Raw genomic sequence first — 20,432 nt, forward strand, 5'->3', positions numbered from 1 at the left:
GAGCTTTAGGCTGTGGGTGAAGGGGGCAGCCCTGCGGTTCCTCTCCTGGACCAGGGAGTCCACCAGAGAAGAGGGATTTGGGAAAGGGAAGGCACTGACGAGCCCCAGTTTGCAGTGGGTTAGTCCCTCTCCAGTGGCCTTGGTGCATTCCTGCTTTGGAGGATGGAGCAGACCTGATGGGAGGATGTGGAGGAACATCTAGGAGTATCTAGGGAGGAGTCGGCTGACAAGTCAGAACAACTGAGGAACAGCATTAGAAGTTTTAGCATGAAGCGACCTTTGGTCTTGGCCTTTTTCCTGATGTCCACCCTCCTCTATTCCCCACAGGCTTCCCTTTCAGATACCATTAGTAGAAAGGCTGTCAGCTACTGTTACAGCTCTCGTATAGCGCGAGGGTAGGGCCTGGGCAGGTCATGGGGCCTGTCAGCAGGCAGCAAGGCTGCTCTCGCTGCCCGGAGCAGCAGTAACTCCACTGTATTGAGAACCCTTGTGTTTTGCAGGTCAGATGGGGAATTCTTCTACTGCATGGGAGTGGGGTTGTCTGGCTAAAATCATACACTTTGCAACGTAATCCTTTGGCAGACCTTCTTGCTGGCATTGTTGAGACACTCAGCAACACAAGAAACTCCAGATGAAACTTGGTAGCAGCCCATTGTGTCTGAGCAGGTCAGCAGTGAAGGTGCCGGCACTGACCTGGAGGCACAGAGCACCCCAGGGGGTCCCTTCTGGCAGGAACCACATCTGTGAGGGGATGGAGGAGCAACCAGGGGCTTGGCCCAAGGCTGTGCTACTGACACTGTGCCTCCTCTTCCTGGGACAGGAAGGGCTGACAGCCATTCCCTGCTACGGAGCATGGTGTCGCTGGCTTCTGCTGTCAGAGTGTGTTTTAAAGAACACTGTAGAGAACTTGGGCTGTTGGATATAAGCCATGTTTGGTCTGGGTGAGGCTTTTTTCCCCTCTGCAGATGAAGCACTACGCGTCAGAGGTGCATGCTGAGAAATGAAAACCTTGACAGATTAAGCTTAGTCAAACCTTTTTTTTTTTTTGGCAGAGATTCAGGTTGATGTTTTGGTTTGTTTTTTTTTTTTTATTTGAAAGAGAATAGTCTTACATGGTCAGGTGTAAAATTCCTGGCTTCAGTACACAGACTTTAAAAATTAGACTGAGCTCATTAGTCTGATGGGACACAGAGGTAATAATGAATTCCCCTGGTGCCAGTATTAGAATGAGTGAACGGAGGTGGAAGCATCCTGCACAGCCATCCTTTATCTATTATCTATCTTCATCATAGAGGATGATGAATTTGTGGAACCCCTTATGGTTCCCTGCAGGATGGTGCTACACAGCAGTGCTTTCAACCCACCCCCCTGCATGGGAGAGGAAACCTTTCAGAATTGCACCAGAATTCGCGGCTTCTGCTTCAGTGAGAACAGAGCTGAGCCAGCAGCGTTGGAAACCTGGTATGGACAACACAGAGCCCAGGAAACTTGGGAGGCCAGCTGGAATCCTGCAAGATGTTGGACACAAACTGGTGTGTTTTTAGACTTGTGGTAGGGATGTGAGAAGAGCACTGCTCATTGCTTTGGTTGTGTTTTTTTAGTAAATAACCCCCCCACACGGCTTGTTCAGCTGTTCAGGCAATAACAGTTCACTTCAGGCTGCTATTTTTCAAAGTGATCTGAACAACGCACTCGCGTTACTGTATTGTAATTCCTCTCCACTTTATTTCAAATCAGCTTTGGCTTTTTCAGCTAATTCTTTGCAACTGCTGTATGCAGCCTTTGAAATCGCTGCTGCTAGGGCGGCTTTTTCACCACAAGCGTGGCAAGCGCTGGCACTGGGATGGTGCTGTGGCTACCAGACCTGGGGCAGCTGAAACCCTTGGTGGGGGTTATTGGGGCCAGAGGAGCATCAGCCTTGGTCGGGCCTCGCCTGCCCTGGACAGAGGTGGGGGCCAAGGCACAGCATCCCCTGGTGCCACTATCTCAGCCAGCTGCGTGGGACTTCCCTGGGGCTGTCAGGCGTCAGGGCTACCAGTGTGTTCTTGATGTGGCCACACACTTATGATTTTAACTACAGGAGCTTTATCAATAACTGCATTTATCATTGGACACAGAATGTGAAAGAAAATTTCAAAGAAACATCTTTCAGGTGTTTTGAAACTAAATTTCTGGTTACAGCTGCTATATTACTGCAGGGGCAGCAATTCCGCCTCCATTTAAGACTTAAGTGGTGACACACTTCAAGGGCTGTGTAAGGCTGCAGGAGGAAGAACAGTGGGCATGGGTTGGAAGTCATGATGTGAATATATAGAATGTTTTTTACCTTCACAGCTGAAATCTCTAGTAGTAATAGAGAAGCAAAGGTTCAAAGATCTTTAATTTGATCAAATTACACTTGAACTTCAGCTGAGTTATGGAGGCTTTCTATGGCCATTCAATTTTAGACAGTGGTCTTTCAGAGGCGAGCTAGCTGAAAGGCTTGAATTCATTTTTCGTATAAACTTCTCAACTGCTGGCAGCTATCTAAGAACAGTAACTATCATTTGCATTAGAAAAAGATATTATGCATTATCATAGAGTCATAGAATTCTCTGGGTTGGAAGAGACCCTTAAGATCAAGTCCAACCATTAACCTAACACTACCCTGTCCACCACTGAACCATGTCCCTCAGCATCACGTATACCCATCTTTTAAATACCTCTAGGGATGGTGACCCAACCACTTCCCTGGGCAGCCTGTGCAAATGCTTGACGACCCCTTCTGCAAAGAAATTTTTTTTAATATCCATCCTAAACCTCCCCTGGAACAACTTGAGGCTGTTTCCTCTCATCCTATCACCTGTCACTTGGGAGGAGTGACCAACCCCCACCTGGCTACCACCTCCTTTCAGGTAGTTGTAGAGAGCAAGAAGGTCTCCTCTCAGCCTCCTTTCCTCCAGGCTAAACAACCCCAGTTCCCTCAGCTGCTCCTCACAGGACTTGTTCTCCAGACCCCTCACCAGCTTCATTGCCCTTCTCTGGACACATTCTCAATGTCTTTCTTGTGGTGAGGGGCCCAAAACTGAACACAGTGCTCAAAGTGTGGCCTCACCAGTGCTGAGTACAGAAGGACAATCTCTTCCCTAGTCCTGCTGGCCACACTATTCCTGATACAGGCCAGGATGCTATGGGCTGCCTTGGCCACCTGGGCACACTGCCAGCTCATATTCAGCCAGCTGCTGACCAACACCCCCAAAGTGAATGTGAAATATGTATATATTATGAAGTAGATAAATTAGAAGCTACTTTCAAATGGCTGTTGAATTTATTTGCTTGATAAATACAATCCTAACAAAATAAAAGTTAACCAATATTAAGAGATTTGTCTGAAGAACATTAGAAAAATCCACGACAATTCAATAGGAATTAATGTGAATTAAACAAAAAAAAAAAAAGGTTTAAATATTGCCAGCAAATATAAAATGTATGTAACGAAGGCAAGGGAGAATGCTTTAGTTTACATTTGTCATCTGACCACATTTTCTGTTTATAAACTTTTTTCCAAATTTTAAAAAAATACTATGCTGTTTTCTATAACATATCAAAGCATTATTTGTACAAAATCAAATCATGGCCAATGATTCACAACAGTGCAATAGAGAAAGAATACAACCACATCCAACAGGTGCTGAAAATAAATATACAGATTAAAAAATAAGATAGCCTATATGCACTCTGTGGAGTTTGCTGTCTATATATGGATTGATGGATGAGTCCCATGAGTGTACCTGAAACATTAAATGGCCCTTAACTGCCAGCGTGGCTGGAGGCTTTCAACAGTAGAACTGCCAAACCAAAAGCAAGTCCCAGGTGGTTGGTGGTTGGTGTTTTTTTTAAACAGCCCCCCCGCCAAAAAAAAAAGAGGCTGTTGCTGAACCCCCCCATGCCTCCCCTTGGTGTCGTTCTTGGCAAGCACAAATGACTTGCATTCCCGCAGAGGGAAATGCTGCTGTATTGCTTAGGCAGGCAGGTCTAGTTTGGGTGACACAACCCACCCTCAGCCCTGCCTAAAGCATCCCTCAGTGGCTTCCTCCCAGGGACTGAAACATTTAAAATAGGCAAAGAAAAAAAAGCTCTTGGCTATATGGCAGCAGTGCTAACAGGGCCTGTCTTAAACAGCTCTGATGGCGGTGGTTTATAAATGAGCAAATGGGTTACCTACATCGCTAAAAGACATGAACGTTTCCGTCATACAGGGACATAAATAACATCTCTCAAGTTTTTACATTTATTCAGTACATCTCAGAACAAAAATGAAGCTTAAGGGCATGTTAGGTAAACACGATACCCCACAGTCTCCCACCTTTTCAGCCAACCCAGAATAAATTTAAAGCTCCCTTGTATATAATCTGCATCAGAAAGGTATCAAAGGCACAAGCAAGAAGTGACTAGGTTAATAAGCAGAGATAATGGTGAATGAGGATGAACAGATTCACAGGGTAAATCATTAGTAAGTGTGGGTGGGTTTTTGTTTATTACTGAAAATGAGATCTTCCAATTTTGCTCCAATGCATGTAAATAATGATTTTGGTTTAAAATAAAACTGTTACTGAATTATTTTAAATCACCTGAAGGAAACCAGTCTTGAAATAATCTGATACTAACTGGAAAACTCTTCTGGCCTCTCCAAACTCACCTGAGTCTGATGAGTAGAAGCCACAAGTACTAGAGACAAAAGTCTCCAGGGCTTAAAAGTTTCTTTACAGAATGTACACAGCCAGCAATAATTTGTGCAGTTTGACTCAAATTACAGTAATTTGCACAGTTCAGTTGATTTTATGCATATTCAAGGAGCCGGATCAAATTGGAGTTTCTTTCCTGTCTTTACTCGGTGATGGCTTGACTTGCTGCTCCTTGCTTGCTTTTGGCTGCTCTTTGGCTGCTTTTGTCTCCAGGACAGTGTCTCTTTGCTGCTGAGGAACACCCCCACGTTTTTCTGGCTCCTCTTCTTCCTGCACCTGCTGCTCTGATTTAGCTCGCTGCAGTAGTCGAAGCTGCACTCGCAGTTCTATGATGGCCTCTCGCTCCTCGTGAATTGCTTGGTTCAGGTGGTTGTTCTTTATCTTTTAAGTAAGGAAAACAAATGTCAGGGCTCCTTCTCACAAAGAAGTGCTGTAGCCAGGGGAGCCATTTAGTATCGCACGATGAAGCTTTGCCGTTAACCCAGACAGCAACGTGGACTTGCGCCCAATAGTGATTTAAAAACAGAGCACGTGGGTTACATGCCGAGGTGAAATAGAGGCAAAACTACCAGTTTGTGCACAGGCAAACATCTCCGCACAGACTAAATCAAGTAAGTGCAGAGAAGAGTACCAATTAATACCAAGACTCAAGTCTTACCTCCAGTTCCTCATTCTGCCTCTGCAAATCTTCCAGAATGACCTGCAGTTCCTCCTCATCTTCACTCTCACTTTCACTTTCGGAAGAATATTCCTCGGTTTCGCTTCGGCCATGCTGCTGGCGACTGAAAGACCAATGACAAACTCCAATTTAAACACTTCCTTGAGTCTGCCAGAACTATAGCAGCGTAAGAGAGTTAACTTACATCCACTGATTAATCTGCAATGGTTTTAAAAACAAAATCAGAATTTCCTTTCAAAGCTTAATTTAATAAACCAGTGATTTCCAAGGGGGATTTTTTTAGTGCACAGGGTCCGGTTTCCGTTAGATCACAATTCCATTGTTATACTAACAGAAAATATCCTGAAAGGTCCAAAGTCACTGAGCTTTCAATAAAAAGAGATGGCTTTCAAATGTGATGGTCGTCGGCTGAGCTTTTAAGTGTAGTTTAGAGTATTATTTCAGAAGAGCATATATGTACTTTTAATCAAAGAGTGCTCGCCTGGCGGGGGCTCTGATGGAAGCAGTCTCCCTTTTACCTTTGTATTTCAGCTATTTCTGCTCGAAGACGATCTATTTCTTCCTTCTCCGAGGCAATCTGTCTCCGCAGAAACTGCTCCATGGCCAGCAGTTCTTCTTGTTCTGTTAAAATCTCGTTCTCCTGCAATGATCAATTAGTTCACTTAAAGCCTTGACTTTATGTTCTACAGGAACACACGATAAGTACAAGATGATGCTGTCCTCTGAAATACTTTCAGCAGAAGCGGTTAGCATGCCTGCTTTGAACTCTGATTCATCAAGACCTCAAAGCAAATGTATGTTCAAAACCAACAACGTCTGTTCTGAATCCTCACGACGATCGCTGTACTGAATAGTTGTGGAGATGATGCACCAAATTCTGGCATGCTTGGCTGCCTATTTCCTTAAATCACAGGGGAAAGCTCTGGCTAACCAGAAAAATAACTAGAAAAGATGAATTACAGAATACGTCTTTGAAGATGAATACAAGGAGGAAAGTACAGTGGAGAGAAGATCAAAGCTATCGTGGGAAGCAAAGGAAGGCAAAAAAGCCAAAACAGTTGCCTCACTTCCTTTGATCAGCAGGAAAGTAGTTAACGGTATTAAAATTGGTTAGATTTGGAAGTGCTTTCTAAGTACATTAACAACAAAGGCTACTTTTTGTGTTGTTGCACGGTGTCTCCTTCCTTTCTGCTGTTAACAAGAGTCTGCTCAGCTTTGGGTTCACTCCTGCAGTCAGCATTCCTCCCCTACTTTATTTACCATTAACACAAAGCCTTGTATTTGAATGGACAGAGAGACCCCTTTCAGCCTTCAATCTCCCATTGCACAAGAAGGAACAAAAGAGCGTTTAATATTTCTGAAAGATGCAGAACAAGAAGATAGCAGCAGACAAACAGCCTGCCATCTACCTGTGCGAGCAGAATATTTATAACTTCTTCGTTCTCATTCATTTCTTCTTTGGAGACATCCTCCTTTGAAAGGCTAGCAATTTCTTGTGCAATCTTTGTTTCACACTCCTGCCAGAGAAAGAGAACAACTTTTAAAAGGACAGCTTCCCTACTCACTCCATTTACTGTAAAAAAGACTTTTTTGAAGATATTATTTTTCAAATTTAGAATCACCATCCCAGTTGCCTTGAAAGTTTTCCGCAAGGTGTCTGTCCCTTCTCTGGGAGACATAACAGTTTAAAAAAAAAAAAAAAAAAAAAAGCTTCTGAAGCTTGTTAACCTAAAGTCTTCTAGTAATTCCTCTTGGTACTCCAGGACACACTGTTTTGTAATGAATACATGTTGTGTCAAACACCAAGTTTCTAATCATACATATTTTTTTTTGTGAACTCTGTGAAGGAGTGTGAAGATCTTGCTGTCCCTAGGGAGAGCCAGCTAGCCAGAAAATGAAATTGCTCCTCAGCCGTGTCAAGTTAAGATGAAAGAATCCGCAGTAAAGAGATGGTGCAGTAAAAGAAATCTGCAGTAAAAAGCATGCCTCTGCATTGTCACAAATTAGGGATCTGTGATTTAGAAGTTTGGCCAATAAATAGAAAAGTTACCCACCTGTCTCTTTGCTTCTCGTAGTTTCCTCTTAAGAGCTGTTAAAATTCTTTGCACCTCCCAGAGTCTCTCTTCTTTGGACAAGTCTTTTATCCCTGCCTGCAAGTCTCTGTGTAAACAGTTCAGTAGGAACTCCTAGAAATATTGCCAAAGAAATTCATGTCTTTAATATATCATAGCAGGGCAGACTGAAAAGAAAAATCTTTTTGGCTTCGTGGCAACAGGCTTGGAGTTCTGGTTTTCAATGCTTGACATGTCGACCAACAACGTGTTAACAGACATTCAGCACACGATCTAGAAGTAGCTGAAGAGCAGTATTAAAAAAAAACACACTCTTTAACATGTTCTCCTAACCTTCCTCCCACCATAAAAGTATTGAACTACACAGCAAAGCAATTCACAAAAGATATGGCTATAATCGTCACAAGAACAACTAGTAACAACTTTCCACACATGAAATGGGAAGAATATCACCAATCTCTTTCCGGTGATCTCCACTGACAAGACAAAGAGTATGTTACAAGCTTATGAGAGTTTACTACTGAATGTATAAAAGCCAGGAAAAAGATAAACAGAAAAACACTAAACTAACTGCCAACCTGTCGCCTGATTTCTTCTTTGATGCTTTCTTGTGTTTCTGGAAGTGCTGGCATTGTCGCCATATTTGACCAGCGAAGAGGTTTTGTGGCCTGCTTGAGGGTCACATTCCCAAAGAACTCTTGGACATGTGTAAAAAATACATACAGGACACGGTTGCTGATCTGCAAAGAAAGGACACACAAAATATTGGTTAAGCTGATTTATTCACATCATCGTTATCTGCAAAGCATAGAATCTTTCTCTGGAAACAGAACAGCCTTTAGGATGCCTGTCTGTGAGTCGTAGTTGTGTTAGCTTGTCCAAAGAGATTAAAATCTGAATTAAAAACGATACTTTAAACAACCCAGTGCTGACCTCAAGCAATCACTTCTCTGTTTCTCTTACCTGTGTATCTGAGGCATTTTCATGCTAAACTCAGAATTTTCACATGCCTTAACCTACCACAATTATTTCCATCACTGGTAGATATAGAAATGTATTAAATCTTTCTTTTACTCATGTCAAGGTAGTTAGTGATAGCAATAGGCAAGAGGGAACACGAACCATCCTGCACTATGTCTGGTTGCTGGCTACCTTCTCTCTCCTCCCCTAAGCTGTAACTATTTTCTACAACTTCTCTCTCAGATGATTTAATATTGTAGAAAAAGTAATTTGAAAGGAGGTGCTACTGTATTATTCCTTGCTTCAACATGAGACAGAAACAAATATTTATTTTGATAATATATCTTTCATTAAAATAAAAAAAAAAAAATATCCTGGAAGAAAGTTCAGAGTTCAGTCACTACCTGCATTTTACTTGCTAAAAATCTACTTAACAACAAAACATGATTGGGCCTGTTTTGTTTTACATTAATTGTTACTTTTGTTAGCTAGAAAGTGTCTGGCACAGCAAAATAGCCAAGAATAATACCCAGCCCTTTTGCTACTGGGCCTCCACCTAGACTCTTAATTATAAAGCCAAACTTTTCTTAAGTGTGGGTTTTCTTCTAGAAGACGCACACCCAATAATGCCACGTTTCCATTATGCACAGCATTAATTCTGAGCTGTATTTAAATTAAATATTTCCAAAATGTTTATTAAGGAATTAACTAACCAATCCAGAAACCACAAAATCTTACTGGAAAACTAAGTCAGTTCTTTTTTCCAGCCATGTGACTGCAGACACCAAAGCCATTATACCCAAGGCATTACTGCACCAGGAAGGTCTATTTGCAGGACACAGGGTTCATTGCCTTGATATTAAAATTAGGCAACAATATAGTCTTCACTGAACTATCATTGAATCAGAAGCCCACAGAAATGCATGAATTATTGGACGAATTCAACGTTAAATTAATTTGTTCACAACAGAATTAAAACCCTGACAGCAGCCTTTGTAATGCTCTCATAATAACCCAAATACCAGACACATAGCATGCAAGCTCACATTCAGAACATCTTTTGTTCCCCCTTTTCCAGCATTTTAGATTCCTGAGGTACAAAGGGAAGATGTAATTTAGCTTAACTGTATCAGACAATACGCAATTCCCGCCTGCGAGAGAATTCCTACAAAGAAGTCTTTCTTGGGCTGAAGTTCTGCTCTAAGGCTTACTGTGTGGTACACATACCTGGACAGTAGGGCTGAGCACTATAGAAATATTCTGGATGTTCATTTTTGTTTCCAGTTCCTTTGCAATAACATGGTCCATATGCACAATCAGCCAAGAAATCAGGAGATGGTTACACTCTGGCAACTCTTTCAGCAACCTCTGGCACTCCTGAACTTTCTCAGCTTCTGTGCTCTTTCCACAAGCATCTTCAAAGCGGGGCATTAGCTCTTTGGTAAGCAAATTTTCAGGCAGTTCTCGTAGGTACTGTTTCAGCAAGCTGGCTACCGTATTGGGCTCATATTCTTCCAGGTTGGGAGATTCTTCTCGATCATAGGCTGCTTTTAGCTCATCAACTTTTGATTTTATGCCTTAAAATATTTAGATCGAGAATTAAGAGAAATCTTCAACTGTAAATGTATAATAGTTATATTTAAACTTTTTTTTTTCAGATGCACGTATTTCACCTCTCCTTACAATTTAAGCTAATTGAGGAATACCTTTCGAAAGTTATCCACATGTAACGAAGTTAAAATCATGAGTCAAAATTACATGATCACTGATCACTGTTTCTAAAAGCACTGACTACTACTATGAAGCAAAAAGACAGCACTGCCAAAGCTCTGAATAAGAACTGGCACCAGCATTCCGTTGCATCAAGGAACATAAAACAGGGTGAGGAAGGGTAGGGGAACATAAGATCAATTGTGTATTTGCACTCAGCATCTTTCTGGCTGTTGAGTTATACAGCCCTAAGCCAAGTAGCAAATATGTTATCAACTCAAATATTGTGCAACAAGTTCTACCTATAACAGCTTTCCTCTGTCAAAACCAAACCCACACTTTTTAGTTTCCAGCTTTCCAGCTGGCCCTCCTCAGTGGAGGAATCTCGCACAGGATTCTTGATTTGAGGCACTGCAGGAATAAAAGTGTGTTCGCATAATTATTCAAGCCAGCCAAGACTTTCCGTAAGGTGTTTTTGTAACTCAGTGACATTCCAATCTCCCCAAACCTGGGGATATTTAATTCTTAAAGCTCAAACACCCACTTGAGTTACACCGACTTAATGCACTGCCACGGCTTGGCTCATACACAATAAGAAAAACTGGGTGCACTCAGCCCATGGTAAATACCAGGTAAAATATGCCCAGTTTCATGCCTAAGTTAGTCATCACAATGGCTGGTAGGTCGTTAAGGCACTGCAATTGTCTCTCTAAGCTCTCAATTTAAACAATCTGTCACACACAAGAGGGTGCTATTGCACTGGAGAACACCTAGAAAGTACAAACATCAAAAATGATTTATAGAAAACACACCTCCTTCTGTGAAAATTCCCAACACATTGTCTTGAAAAAAACACGCAACCAGAATGTTCCAATAGGAAAGACGAAGAAACTGCTTAAGCTGCTGCGGTGTTTATGCACGCCTACCAAATACCATGCAGATCGACAGCATGAAGACAGCTTAATGAAGCCTTTAAAATCGTTGATTACTGTTTTACAGTGGTAGGCAGCTTGTTTCAAATGCTTTTCCTCAAATTCCTTTTCTCACTTGTTCTTGCTCCCTTAAACATCCCCACAGAAGCACTTACACAAGTTACAGCGCAGATGCAGTTCACAAACAAAGGAACTGTTTAGTTTAATGTGACTAAAACTGATCTTTCATTTATGTAAGCTGGTGTTACGCAACTAGCATGGTTAATTAGCCTGCTGTTGCTAGGCTTAAATACTGAAACTTGTATTTTCTGCTTATTAGGGTATTTGCTCAAAGAAAAGAAGTCTTAAGAAAAAAAATCATACAACGGAAGTAACTGGAAAAAGCAACTTAGTGGGAAGCTTAAGCAATAAAATGGTTGTATCTCATCTTTGCTTTTGCAATCAACTAGTGTTGCATTTCTAATGCAGAGGTAAAAAATACAGGCTGGCCATACCAACAGTTTATTCATCATTACCATCCTATCACAAAAGACTAAAACAAGTGTGTTTTTACTGCCATTAAGCAGTACGACCATATCAGCAACTTTTCTCATACTTCAAACTTATAGGTTTGCTTAACTTTAGCTACCTGATTATCTTCTGGATAACTGAAATTAATGCAGCTCTAAGCAGTCTCTAGGTGTTGAAAATGGTAAAATAATACGAAAATTGCAAGTAAAGACCTAGGAACCTTCATGTCAGTGGGCCCAAAGTACCTGAAACTCTGTAGATGCCTTCGCATTTCATGCCATACTTCTCTACATAATCTATACATTCACGGAAAACTGCTGGCAGGCGGATGCCATCATACATCATGGTCCTGTCTACCGCATCAGACAAAGGAATGCCAAACACGGGTCTGTGACTTGGAACATCCACTTGAGGTATCTCTGTCTCCTGAATTGGCTTTTTCTTTTTCTTCTTCTCTTTCCACTGTTTTACAACATCTGCTGCAGTTAAGTCTTTTGACTTCTTCTCTTTATGTTTGTCTTCCTTATGTTTGTCTTCCTTGTGTTTTTCATCTTTGGGTTTCTCTTTTATTTTAAAATCCTTTTCCTTTTTTTTGGAAAAGCTGGGTTTCTTGAAGACATGTATTCCCTTGGACCGCTTCAACTTTGAAGGACTTTCAGCTTCATCACCGGAACTGTCCTCTTGAAATGCAGCATAACCTTCGGCTATTAGGCAAAGGAGAAGAAGGCAAGAGGACAGCTGTAAGTCTGTTTAGTTTCTAGGTAACATATTATAACAGGGAGAGAACAAGAAGTAATATGTAAAGAGGAAAGAGAAGAAGCAACATGAATTAAAAAATAGCACCTGCCTGACTCTTCAGAAGGTTTTCTTCAGTTGTTACACAATTAAGGGGACAAGGATTAAATCAAGGTTGCATAATCACATCAAAGATAAGCCATACAGCTCCTGAACGATCTAAACAATTAATACTTTATATACTTACTCATAATGGCAATGTCCATCTTATGGGCTAGCTTCCCATCTAATAGTCAAGGAAATGCAAAATAAAAACAACTGTCTGGCAACTTCTCTATGTTCCTGTAATCAACAGTATAAGAGTTGCTGTTAAGGAACTACATACACATAAGTCTAACAAACTTCTATTAAGAACAAACTAAACTTCAGCCACTTAACTTCCCAATCCCTTTCCAGAATATTATGAATTTTAAGATAAGCATGAAGTTAATAAAGTTTCAGCCTCAAATAAAATACCCCCCCCCCAAAAAAAAAATTTTAAAAGAGCCCAAGCACAGTTACTTTTCCACTAGATAAATAAAACAATTCCAGTAACACTAGCACAATACCTGTCAGTGAAGTTACCTATTTGCCTTTAAAAGCATATAGGAGAGCTTCAAACAAGTCCATGGGCGGAGTACACTGTTTCAGCAGCAAAACACCAAGTGCCGTCTAAAATGCGCACCAGTGCTTTTACTAAGTACGCCTCTGCAGCTAGCCCTGCCTATCCTTCAGGCAAGAACAAGGAAATCTTTAAAGGTGGATTACAAAAAAAACCCACACAACAAACCCCAACAAAAAAACCAAACCCCAACTAAAAAACAACCCACAACCAAACCCAACACAACTTCCAAGTCAATGAATTGTGATTTTACATACGCAGTACCCCATATAAGACCAGGTTTCAGGCTTACTTTTCAAAGACGACATTTGCACCAGCCAGGTCCCCCAAGGCAGTGGGCAGCAAGTTCTCGCTTCAGCGTGAAGCCCCCGGTATACAGAGCCTCTGAGGCTCTTCCACTGCCTACAGGCAGTGCCTCTGCCCGAGTGAGGAAGCACACCCACAGCCAAGTGCTCTTTCTGCATGAATATTTTTGGGTGGTGAAAAATTACCCCCTTAGATTATAGCAGAGTGCATGACGGGCGAGATTATAGACTGTAATTTTTTACAGGTGAAAGATCTTGTGCAAAAGAACCAGGGGATATTCAGTCTTTTATTCTTCCAATTGTAAACTATATTAAGCTGCAGAGTTTTTCAGCATTATTTCAGTACATTCAAGGAGCTGTCTGTATTTTGAAGCCTCCTTGGCTGTTCCATAGAAGGTAACTTTTAAGTCAAATAAATATAAGAAATGTATTAAAGCACAGAACTGCCATAAAATAATTACAATTGTTTGACCAGCTCACCCTTCCCTTCCTGGACTCTTCACTAGGACTACCAAACATGCACTTTCATAGAAGATGGAGCAAGAGTGTAGCACTGTGCCTGTCCAAGTGAATTTTAATATAAAAATGCAAATGTTAACTGGAGGACAACCAGCAACCAGGTCTCATCCTCCCGGTTTACCGGCTATATCATCATTCACTCTTTTTGTAAACTAAAATGAGAAATGGGTAAGGAAATCTGCAGTGCATAAACTAAGGGTTCAAATCTCACTCTGATACAGAAAGAAGGGCTGATGCACCAGCTAGGGGACAAAGGGGGGGCACACATCACCATTGTGTTTTGTGAGAATGAGATGGGGCTGGCAGTGATTTTCAAGATGAGGTTCACAGATACAATTTCCAAACAGAAGGCCAGATCTTCACCAGAAGATGTTCACACCCAGAACAATCTGCCCTCCATCTTTCCTGCTGGGTAGCTGTAACAGCTCCCAGGAGAACAGCGGAGAGTTCCCCGTTCCCCCCCAAGACATGAGGAACAGCATCAGCGCGTCCTCTGGGTGCGCACAGGGGACCCAAGCTTGGAGGTTGGTGTCAGAGCACCTGCCTTACATCTCAACACTCCATGTTGCAACGCAAACCTTGGTGCTTTTCTAGATCTGTGGTAATGTAACACCACCAATAGCACATTACTGAAACTGGTATTTCTTGACTTCATGAGAAGACATGAAGGAGCAAGTTAAATACAAAGCCAGCTTATTTTAATTTGTCTCAGTAACGTAACTCAACAAAGTTTAGAAATATATACTAATTACACATTCACAGAGAATCTCCCACCCATAGCAAGAGGGGGTTTGTATCTTTCTCAGAGTAGCCCAATTTTCTTAACCATACTTCTGGTAATAAAATTATTGTATCTCTTTCATCAGTGATACAGTACATTGAAATATAAACAACCTAAATTTATACAGAAGAAAAATTATCAAAAGCACTTGACAAATCAGGTAATTTAAAATGTGGAAATAAGTATTACCTACTGTTGGTAAACTGGCATTTCTGTTCACTGTTTCCTCAAGACTTCTAGTACTAATAGTCTGCATTTTCCCATCACTTTAACGTACGTCAATGACATTTTCCTGCACTTATATGAGAAAAGTACTAATCTAAGAAATATTTCAATTCCACTGGCATAATGACTGGACTATCTGCCAGTTCCTTGCTCAGGCTTTGTTAGACCTTCCACAAGCATGCCTTCACTGCAGTTATTTTAAATGTGATGCTGCAAGTATAGCCCTTATCTTACTGAAAATTATGAAAACCTCTTTTAAAAATAATAAAAAAATATTTCCAGTGTTACTCTGGAAAAATCTAACTTACAGGCTTAAAAGCTTTGTTATGCAGTGAGACCACTGTTTCTATCAATCTGCATACTTGGGAATACTTCTCCTGCACTCACACAATGAAGCTATAAATTCATGCTATAGTATTTACTGTTAACACAAAGGGTTGCATTATGTGTCCCCCAGGGATCGGTGCTGGGGCCCGTTCTCTTTAATATCGTTATCAATGATCTGGATGAGGGGATTGAATGCACCCTCAGTAAGTTCGCAGACGACACTAAACTAGGGGGGCGTGTTGATCTGCTTGAGGGTAGATTGGCTCTGCAGAGGGATCTGGACAGGCTGGATAGATGGGCTGAGGCCAATGGTATGAGGTTCAACAAGGCCAAGTGTCGGGTCCTGCACTTGGGTCACAACAACCCCATGCAGCGCTACAGACTGGGGGCAGAGTGGCTCGAAAGCTGCCCGGCAGAAAAGGACCTGGGGGTGTTGGTGGACAGCGGGCTGAGCATGAGCCAGCAGTGTGCCCAGGCAGCCAAGAAGGCCAACACCATCCTGGCCTGCATCAGGAATAGTGTGGTGAGCCGGACTAGGGAAGTAATCATCCCCCTGTACTCGGCACTGGTGAGGCCTCACCTCGAGTACTGTGTTCAGTTTTGGGCCCCTCACTACAAGAAGGACATTGAGGTGTTGGAGCGTGTCCAGAGAAGGGCTACAAAGCCGGTGAAGGGTCTGGAGGACAAACCTTATGAGGAACGACTGAGGGATCTGGGGTTGTTTAGCCTGGAGAAGAGGAGGCTGAGGGGAGACCTTATCACCCTCTACAACTACCTGAAAGGAGGTTTTAGAGAGATGGGAGCTGACCTCTTCTCCCTGGCGACAAGTGATAGGACAAGAGGAAATGGGTTCAAGTTATGTCAGGGCAGGTTTAGATTGGATATTAGGAAGCATTTTTTCACTGAAAGGGTTATTAAACATTGGAATAAGCTGCCTAGAGAGGTGGTGGATTCACCATCCCTGGAGGTGTTTAAGAAAAGGGTAGATGAGGTGCTTAGGGACATGGTTTAGAAGTGGTGGTGTTTTTATCAGGGTAGGTTAATGGTTGGACTTGATGATCTTAAAGGTCCCTTCCAACCTCACTAATTCTATGATTCTATGTAGAACTGCCACTTATCAAACCTACCACAAGATACATTTTGCACATCAGGTCTCTGATGAGTTTTTAAGTAATTTATACCTCTACATGCGATTTTGGCTCCCTGAGGAAATTTGCATGCATCCAAGTAATTCACTGAAAGAAAACATAGATCACTTTTACAGATGGAAGAATTCGTAGGTCAAATATGACTATACGGACTGATATGCAATGCTAGCATTAGTTATCTAATTTCAATTTGTCAGAGTTGATTGCCATCAACTTGTACACAATTTCTAAATAAAACTTGAATACACACATGGAGGCATAATGAACCTGGGTAGATGGCTTCTCTTTCCTGTCCTCACCCACAAGATGTATTATTATTAATAGAAACTTCAAACTTACAGACACTAACACCACTTACTATCCAACTTTCAATTAGATCAGTTTGCTTTTAATATACATTCAGCTCACTGATGTGAGCACAGTGCTCCCAAACAAATTCTGCATTCAGGTCACTGCGCAGCACTATGCAAGGAGAGCAAATGAAGTTGAAATAGGAAATCTGCCTTCCTTTATCTTGATTTAAAATAATTACTGGCATTGAAAGGCAGACTTTTAAATTGTTTGCAAATGGTACTTTGCTAAATAAATACACAGTGGTATATCAATAGACTTAGTAATTTGTCAGTAGGATAGGATGTAGCAACACAGAAAGATAAACCTTGATATGAAGAGCCTCTAATGTTTATCATGGGTACAAAATTCCAGTAACAACTTATTCTGTAGATCTAGAAACTGTATTCAGAGCTTCTCCACACATCAGATCAGTAAAAGTAACGTTTTGTGTGCAACAGTAGGGGCTACTTGATTATTTTGTATGAGACGACGGCCTTCTCTCAATTTCCTCCAGACCTACCCCTGTAAGTACGTAGTATCCACCACTGTTATGGAATCTCCATTAGCACTCTGCACAGAAATGAAGGATCATAAGCACAGAAACAACTTATCGTGTCATTGCTCTGCCTGGAACAGCTGGGAATACTATTAGAGCTTTTGTACGGTTGCTGGACGTTCACATTCCTGAGCAGAAATTATTTTTGGAGAAAAATCACTTAAGATGATGGAAGAGAGAATAAGCTGGTATCTTCCACCTGGTGGTATCTAGCAGAGAGTTGCAGATCGCTAGAACCTCAACTCAGAGGAAGACGACATAGGTTAACACCCAATTTGGACCAAAGATTGCTCGCAGCAGGTCCCCAAGTTAACAGTAGGAATATTTCAGCCCTCATCTACATCCCAAAAGAACATATAGGAGGCCCCTGCCCAACACATTAGGGATTTGGTCTTCAAAAATATTTCCTGAAATTTCAGAAGAGTTCATACCAATGATACTACTGTCCTTTCACAAGACAGCTTCGCTTATAATTCAACCAATTCTCCATTTTCCCAAGAATTATATAAAAAAATGACAATTATTCTAAACAAAAAAAATTCCTAGCTGCATATTGAACCCATCCTGTCCAATGATATCGATCTCAGAAGTAAAAGACATAAGCAGAGTAAGATCTACTACATACAGACTCTCTATCTACAGAAATTCTAATTGGTAGAACAGCTTTTTCTTTTTAATTATTACTTATAACCTGCGTCTTTTGCAAGGAACTGCGTATTTCATGATTTTATCAACATGTGATTACTGACAGAAGGGTAACTATTAAAAAAAATAATCAATTACTCTGGTCATTGTCTCATCTAAAACATTACTGCTTCAAAAAAAAAAAATAATCTGTTTTGGCTCGCATGCTGCCATATCTAAAGTTCGTGCATGGCCAAAGGTTACTTTGAGTCAGGAGACAAATCTGAGGGGTTTTTTACTATCCCAGTAAAAAGAAAATTAATTTTAACCCCCAAGAAATCCCCTAATCTAACTCACTTTGGAGCTAACCCACACTCACGCTGTCACAAAGGAATGGAGAATAGAAATCAGCGGGTGAAACTTTTTTCCAATATTTGTCATTCCACATAAAAAAACCCAATATTCCATTTAATTTTCTATCACCACCAAAAATATTTAGAACTTTTCCCGCAGGATAATTGCTGTGTATTATTAAGTTACTGCCACTGATATAAAAAATATCAAATTATTATATTATTCAAATCGGAAAAAAGATCCCTTGCTAGGATACAAAAATGCTTTTTTTGAAATAGGTAATAATGCTGAAGCTAAGAGTATATTACTTCAGCAAAAGAGATTTACCTGAAAAACTAAAATGAGTAACCTTGGGATATTTATCCTTCCCTCTCCACATACACACTCTTCAAGCATTTCTGATGTTTACATTTAGAGTATTATTAAAATAACCCAAAGTCTTTGTAGGATTAAAGTTACATACAGGTCCAGGGGTTTGGATGACCTTGTCATTAATTCACTAATATTGCAAGTTCAACAAACATTCACTCTGTTATAATTTAATATCAACACTTGTCTTTTTCTCATTGAAATGTTCAATTATATGTGTTTAAACCCCAAATTACATGACCATAGCAGGTTGTGTACTGTCCAAAATCAAAGCAGCTGACCAGAAAAGGGAACACATGAAGAGTAGGAAGAAACTGAAAAATAAAAAGTACAGAAGGAATAACAAAGTGCAAAGCTGGAAGGCGAACTCTTAAAATCAACCATGTTAAGCAACTGTAAAGAGCCCTTGTAATTTACGTAAAATGTCTGTTCAGGGTTTATTTACAATAATGACCATTTTTGGACTGTACAAGAGCTACTGAAAGCTTTGTATGTAACTTGTCCTTATACCTGACTGGTAATTATATGACATACTTGTATTAGAGCTAAGAAATGCTGAATGCTTTCTGTATTATAGCTGCAAGAGGCAATTTGATTCTTCCTACATTTTTCATTTTTGAAGATTTTTCATACCTTTAAAGCTTCTTTTAAGTAACAAAAAGTGCTTTACATCAGCTATAAAATGTGCTGTAACCACTTGTGGAAGCAAGCTGTTATAGTGCTAATGTGCACAGACCCGCACATGTTTGCTGAAGAAGCATTTTTCCTCTTCAACCTTCAGTTAGAGTATCACCATGAGACATGCAGAATTACACCACAAAGAAACCCACACTTTGTATAATGCTGACCTCTAACAACTCCAAATTTAGAGGTGTCTAATCCAGAGTTACAACAATTTGCAAAGAAGAATAAAACAGCTACTAATAGCTTGAATTTTCATCACCAATCCAATATTACTAGGTTAATGTTTACATTAGAAAAAAAAACTAAAGAATCAGTTTTCTTAAAACTTGCAGGAATTTAAACTATTGGTTTTAACTGGAGGATAATGTGTTTTTGAGTTACAGTATCCTTTATGCACACAGTCTTTAGTTAATAACAATAGTCCTTCTAAAACGTGGTAGAAACAAATCATGCGTTCCAGGAAACAGGTTTGATTAAAAGCAGTGCGGTGGCAGCAAATTCTTAAAGAGTAATTATTTAAATATGTGCATGTGTATTACAAATAGTCACCATATCCATCCTAACATGCCAGAATATCGTGTGCCATCTCGTTGGTTTTAATCTTCCAAATTTCACATATAAGAAGTGGCAATGTATGCTGGCACCAGAACTTCCAGGCATCAGAGACACAGGCATTGTAGGAGATTAACATTATTTCAATATTTTGCTAAAACAAATGTCAGTTAAAAAAGTACTAACACTGGGGCTGTGATATTTAGGTTTCAGAGACCTGGACAGTAAAGGATCTTTCTGGTACTAAGAGTGCTGAGTATCAGCTTAGTATTTCCCAGTGCTTTGTTCTTTCAGAATATGTAGAACAACTCTATTGAATAAAAACTATTTCACATTTCCAAATTTTCTGCACAAATCTAAAGGTGGGAATTAAGACTTCTCTTGTTTTGGAGGAGGGCTACACTTTTTAAATGAGAACTTCTGTTCTAGACACTCATACACTGACACAGAATGGATTCTACAGTCAAAGCTTTACTTTCTTCCAACCTTTACTCTGCAAGTTCTAGTAAATTCAGATCCTGATGTTGGCTTGCACATTTTTGAACTCTGCAATAGTACTTAGGCACTGATGGAGGAAACTGCATGATCAGACTAAACTGAGAAGCCACAGAAAAAAAGGACACGGATTTTATTACTCCTCAGATAATGGTGCAGTGTGCACAGAAAAACTTG

The 20,432-nt window shown here is 40.6% G+C and overlaps 1 protein-coding gene across 4 annotated transcripts in view; it reads right to left on the reverse strand.

The window, feature by feature from the left end:
* Positions 1 to 3,285: 3,285 nt before the first annotated feature.
* The window catches only part of RALBP1 (ralA binding protein 1), a 35,508-nt gene continuing 18,361 nt past the window's right edge, over positions 3,286 to 20,432 (reverse strand). For all 4 annotated transcript variants that reach the window (XM_082499080.1, XM_082499081.1, XM_082499082.1 and 1 more), the window contains exons 3-10: positions 11,833 to 12,291; positions 9,663 to 10,012; positions 8,054 to 8,215; positions 7,458 to 7,589; positions 6,813 to 6,920; positions 5,922 to 6,043; positions 5,383 to 5,506; positions 3,286 to 5,105 (exon numbers count right to left, since the gene is read on the reverse strand). In XM_082499080.1, the coding sequence (XP_082355206.1) occupies positions 4,842 to 5,105; positions 5,383 to 5,506; positions 5,922 to 6,043; positions 6,813 to 6,920; positions 7,458 to 7,589; positions 8,054 to 8,215; positions 9,663 to 10,012; positions 11,833 to 12,291 (1,721 nt within the window). In that variant the 3' untranslated portion in view covers positions 3,286 to 4,841. The remainder of the gene's footprint in view (positions 5,106 to 5,382; positions 5,507 to 5,921; positions 6,044 to 6,812; positions 6,921 to 7,457; positions 7,590 to 8,053; positions 8,216 to 9,662; positions 10,013 to 11,832; positions 12,292 to 20,432) is intronic.

Source organism: Vanellus vanellus, assembly GCF_965231255.1.
Source record: "Vanellus vanellus genome assembly, chromosome: 2".
In the NCBI taxonomy this organism is placed as follows: domain Eukaryota; kingdom Metazoa; phylum Chordata; class Aves; order Charadriiformes; family Charadriidae; genus Vanellus; species Vanellus vanellus.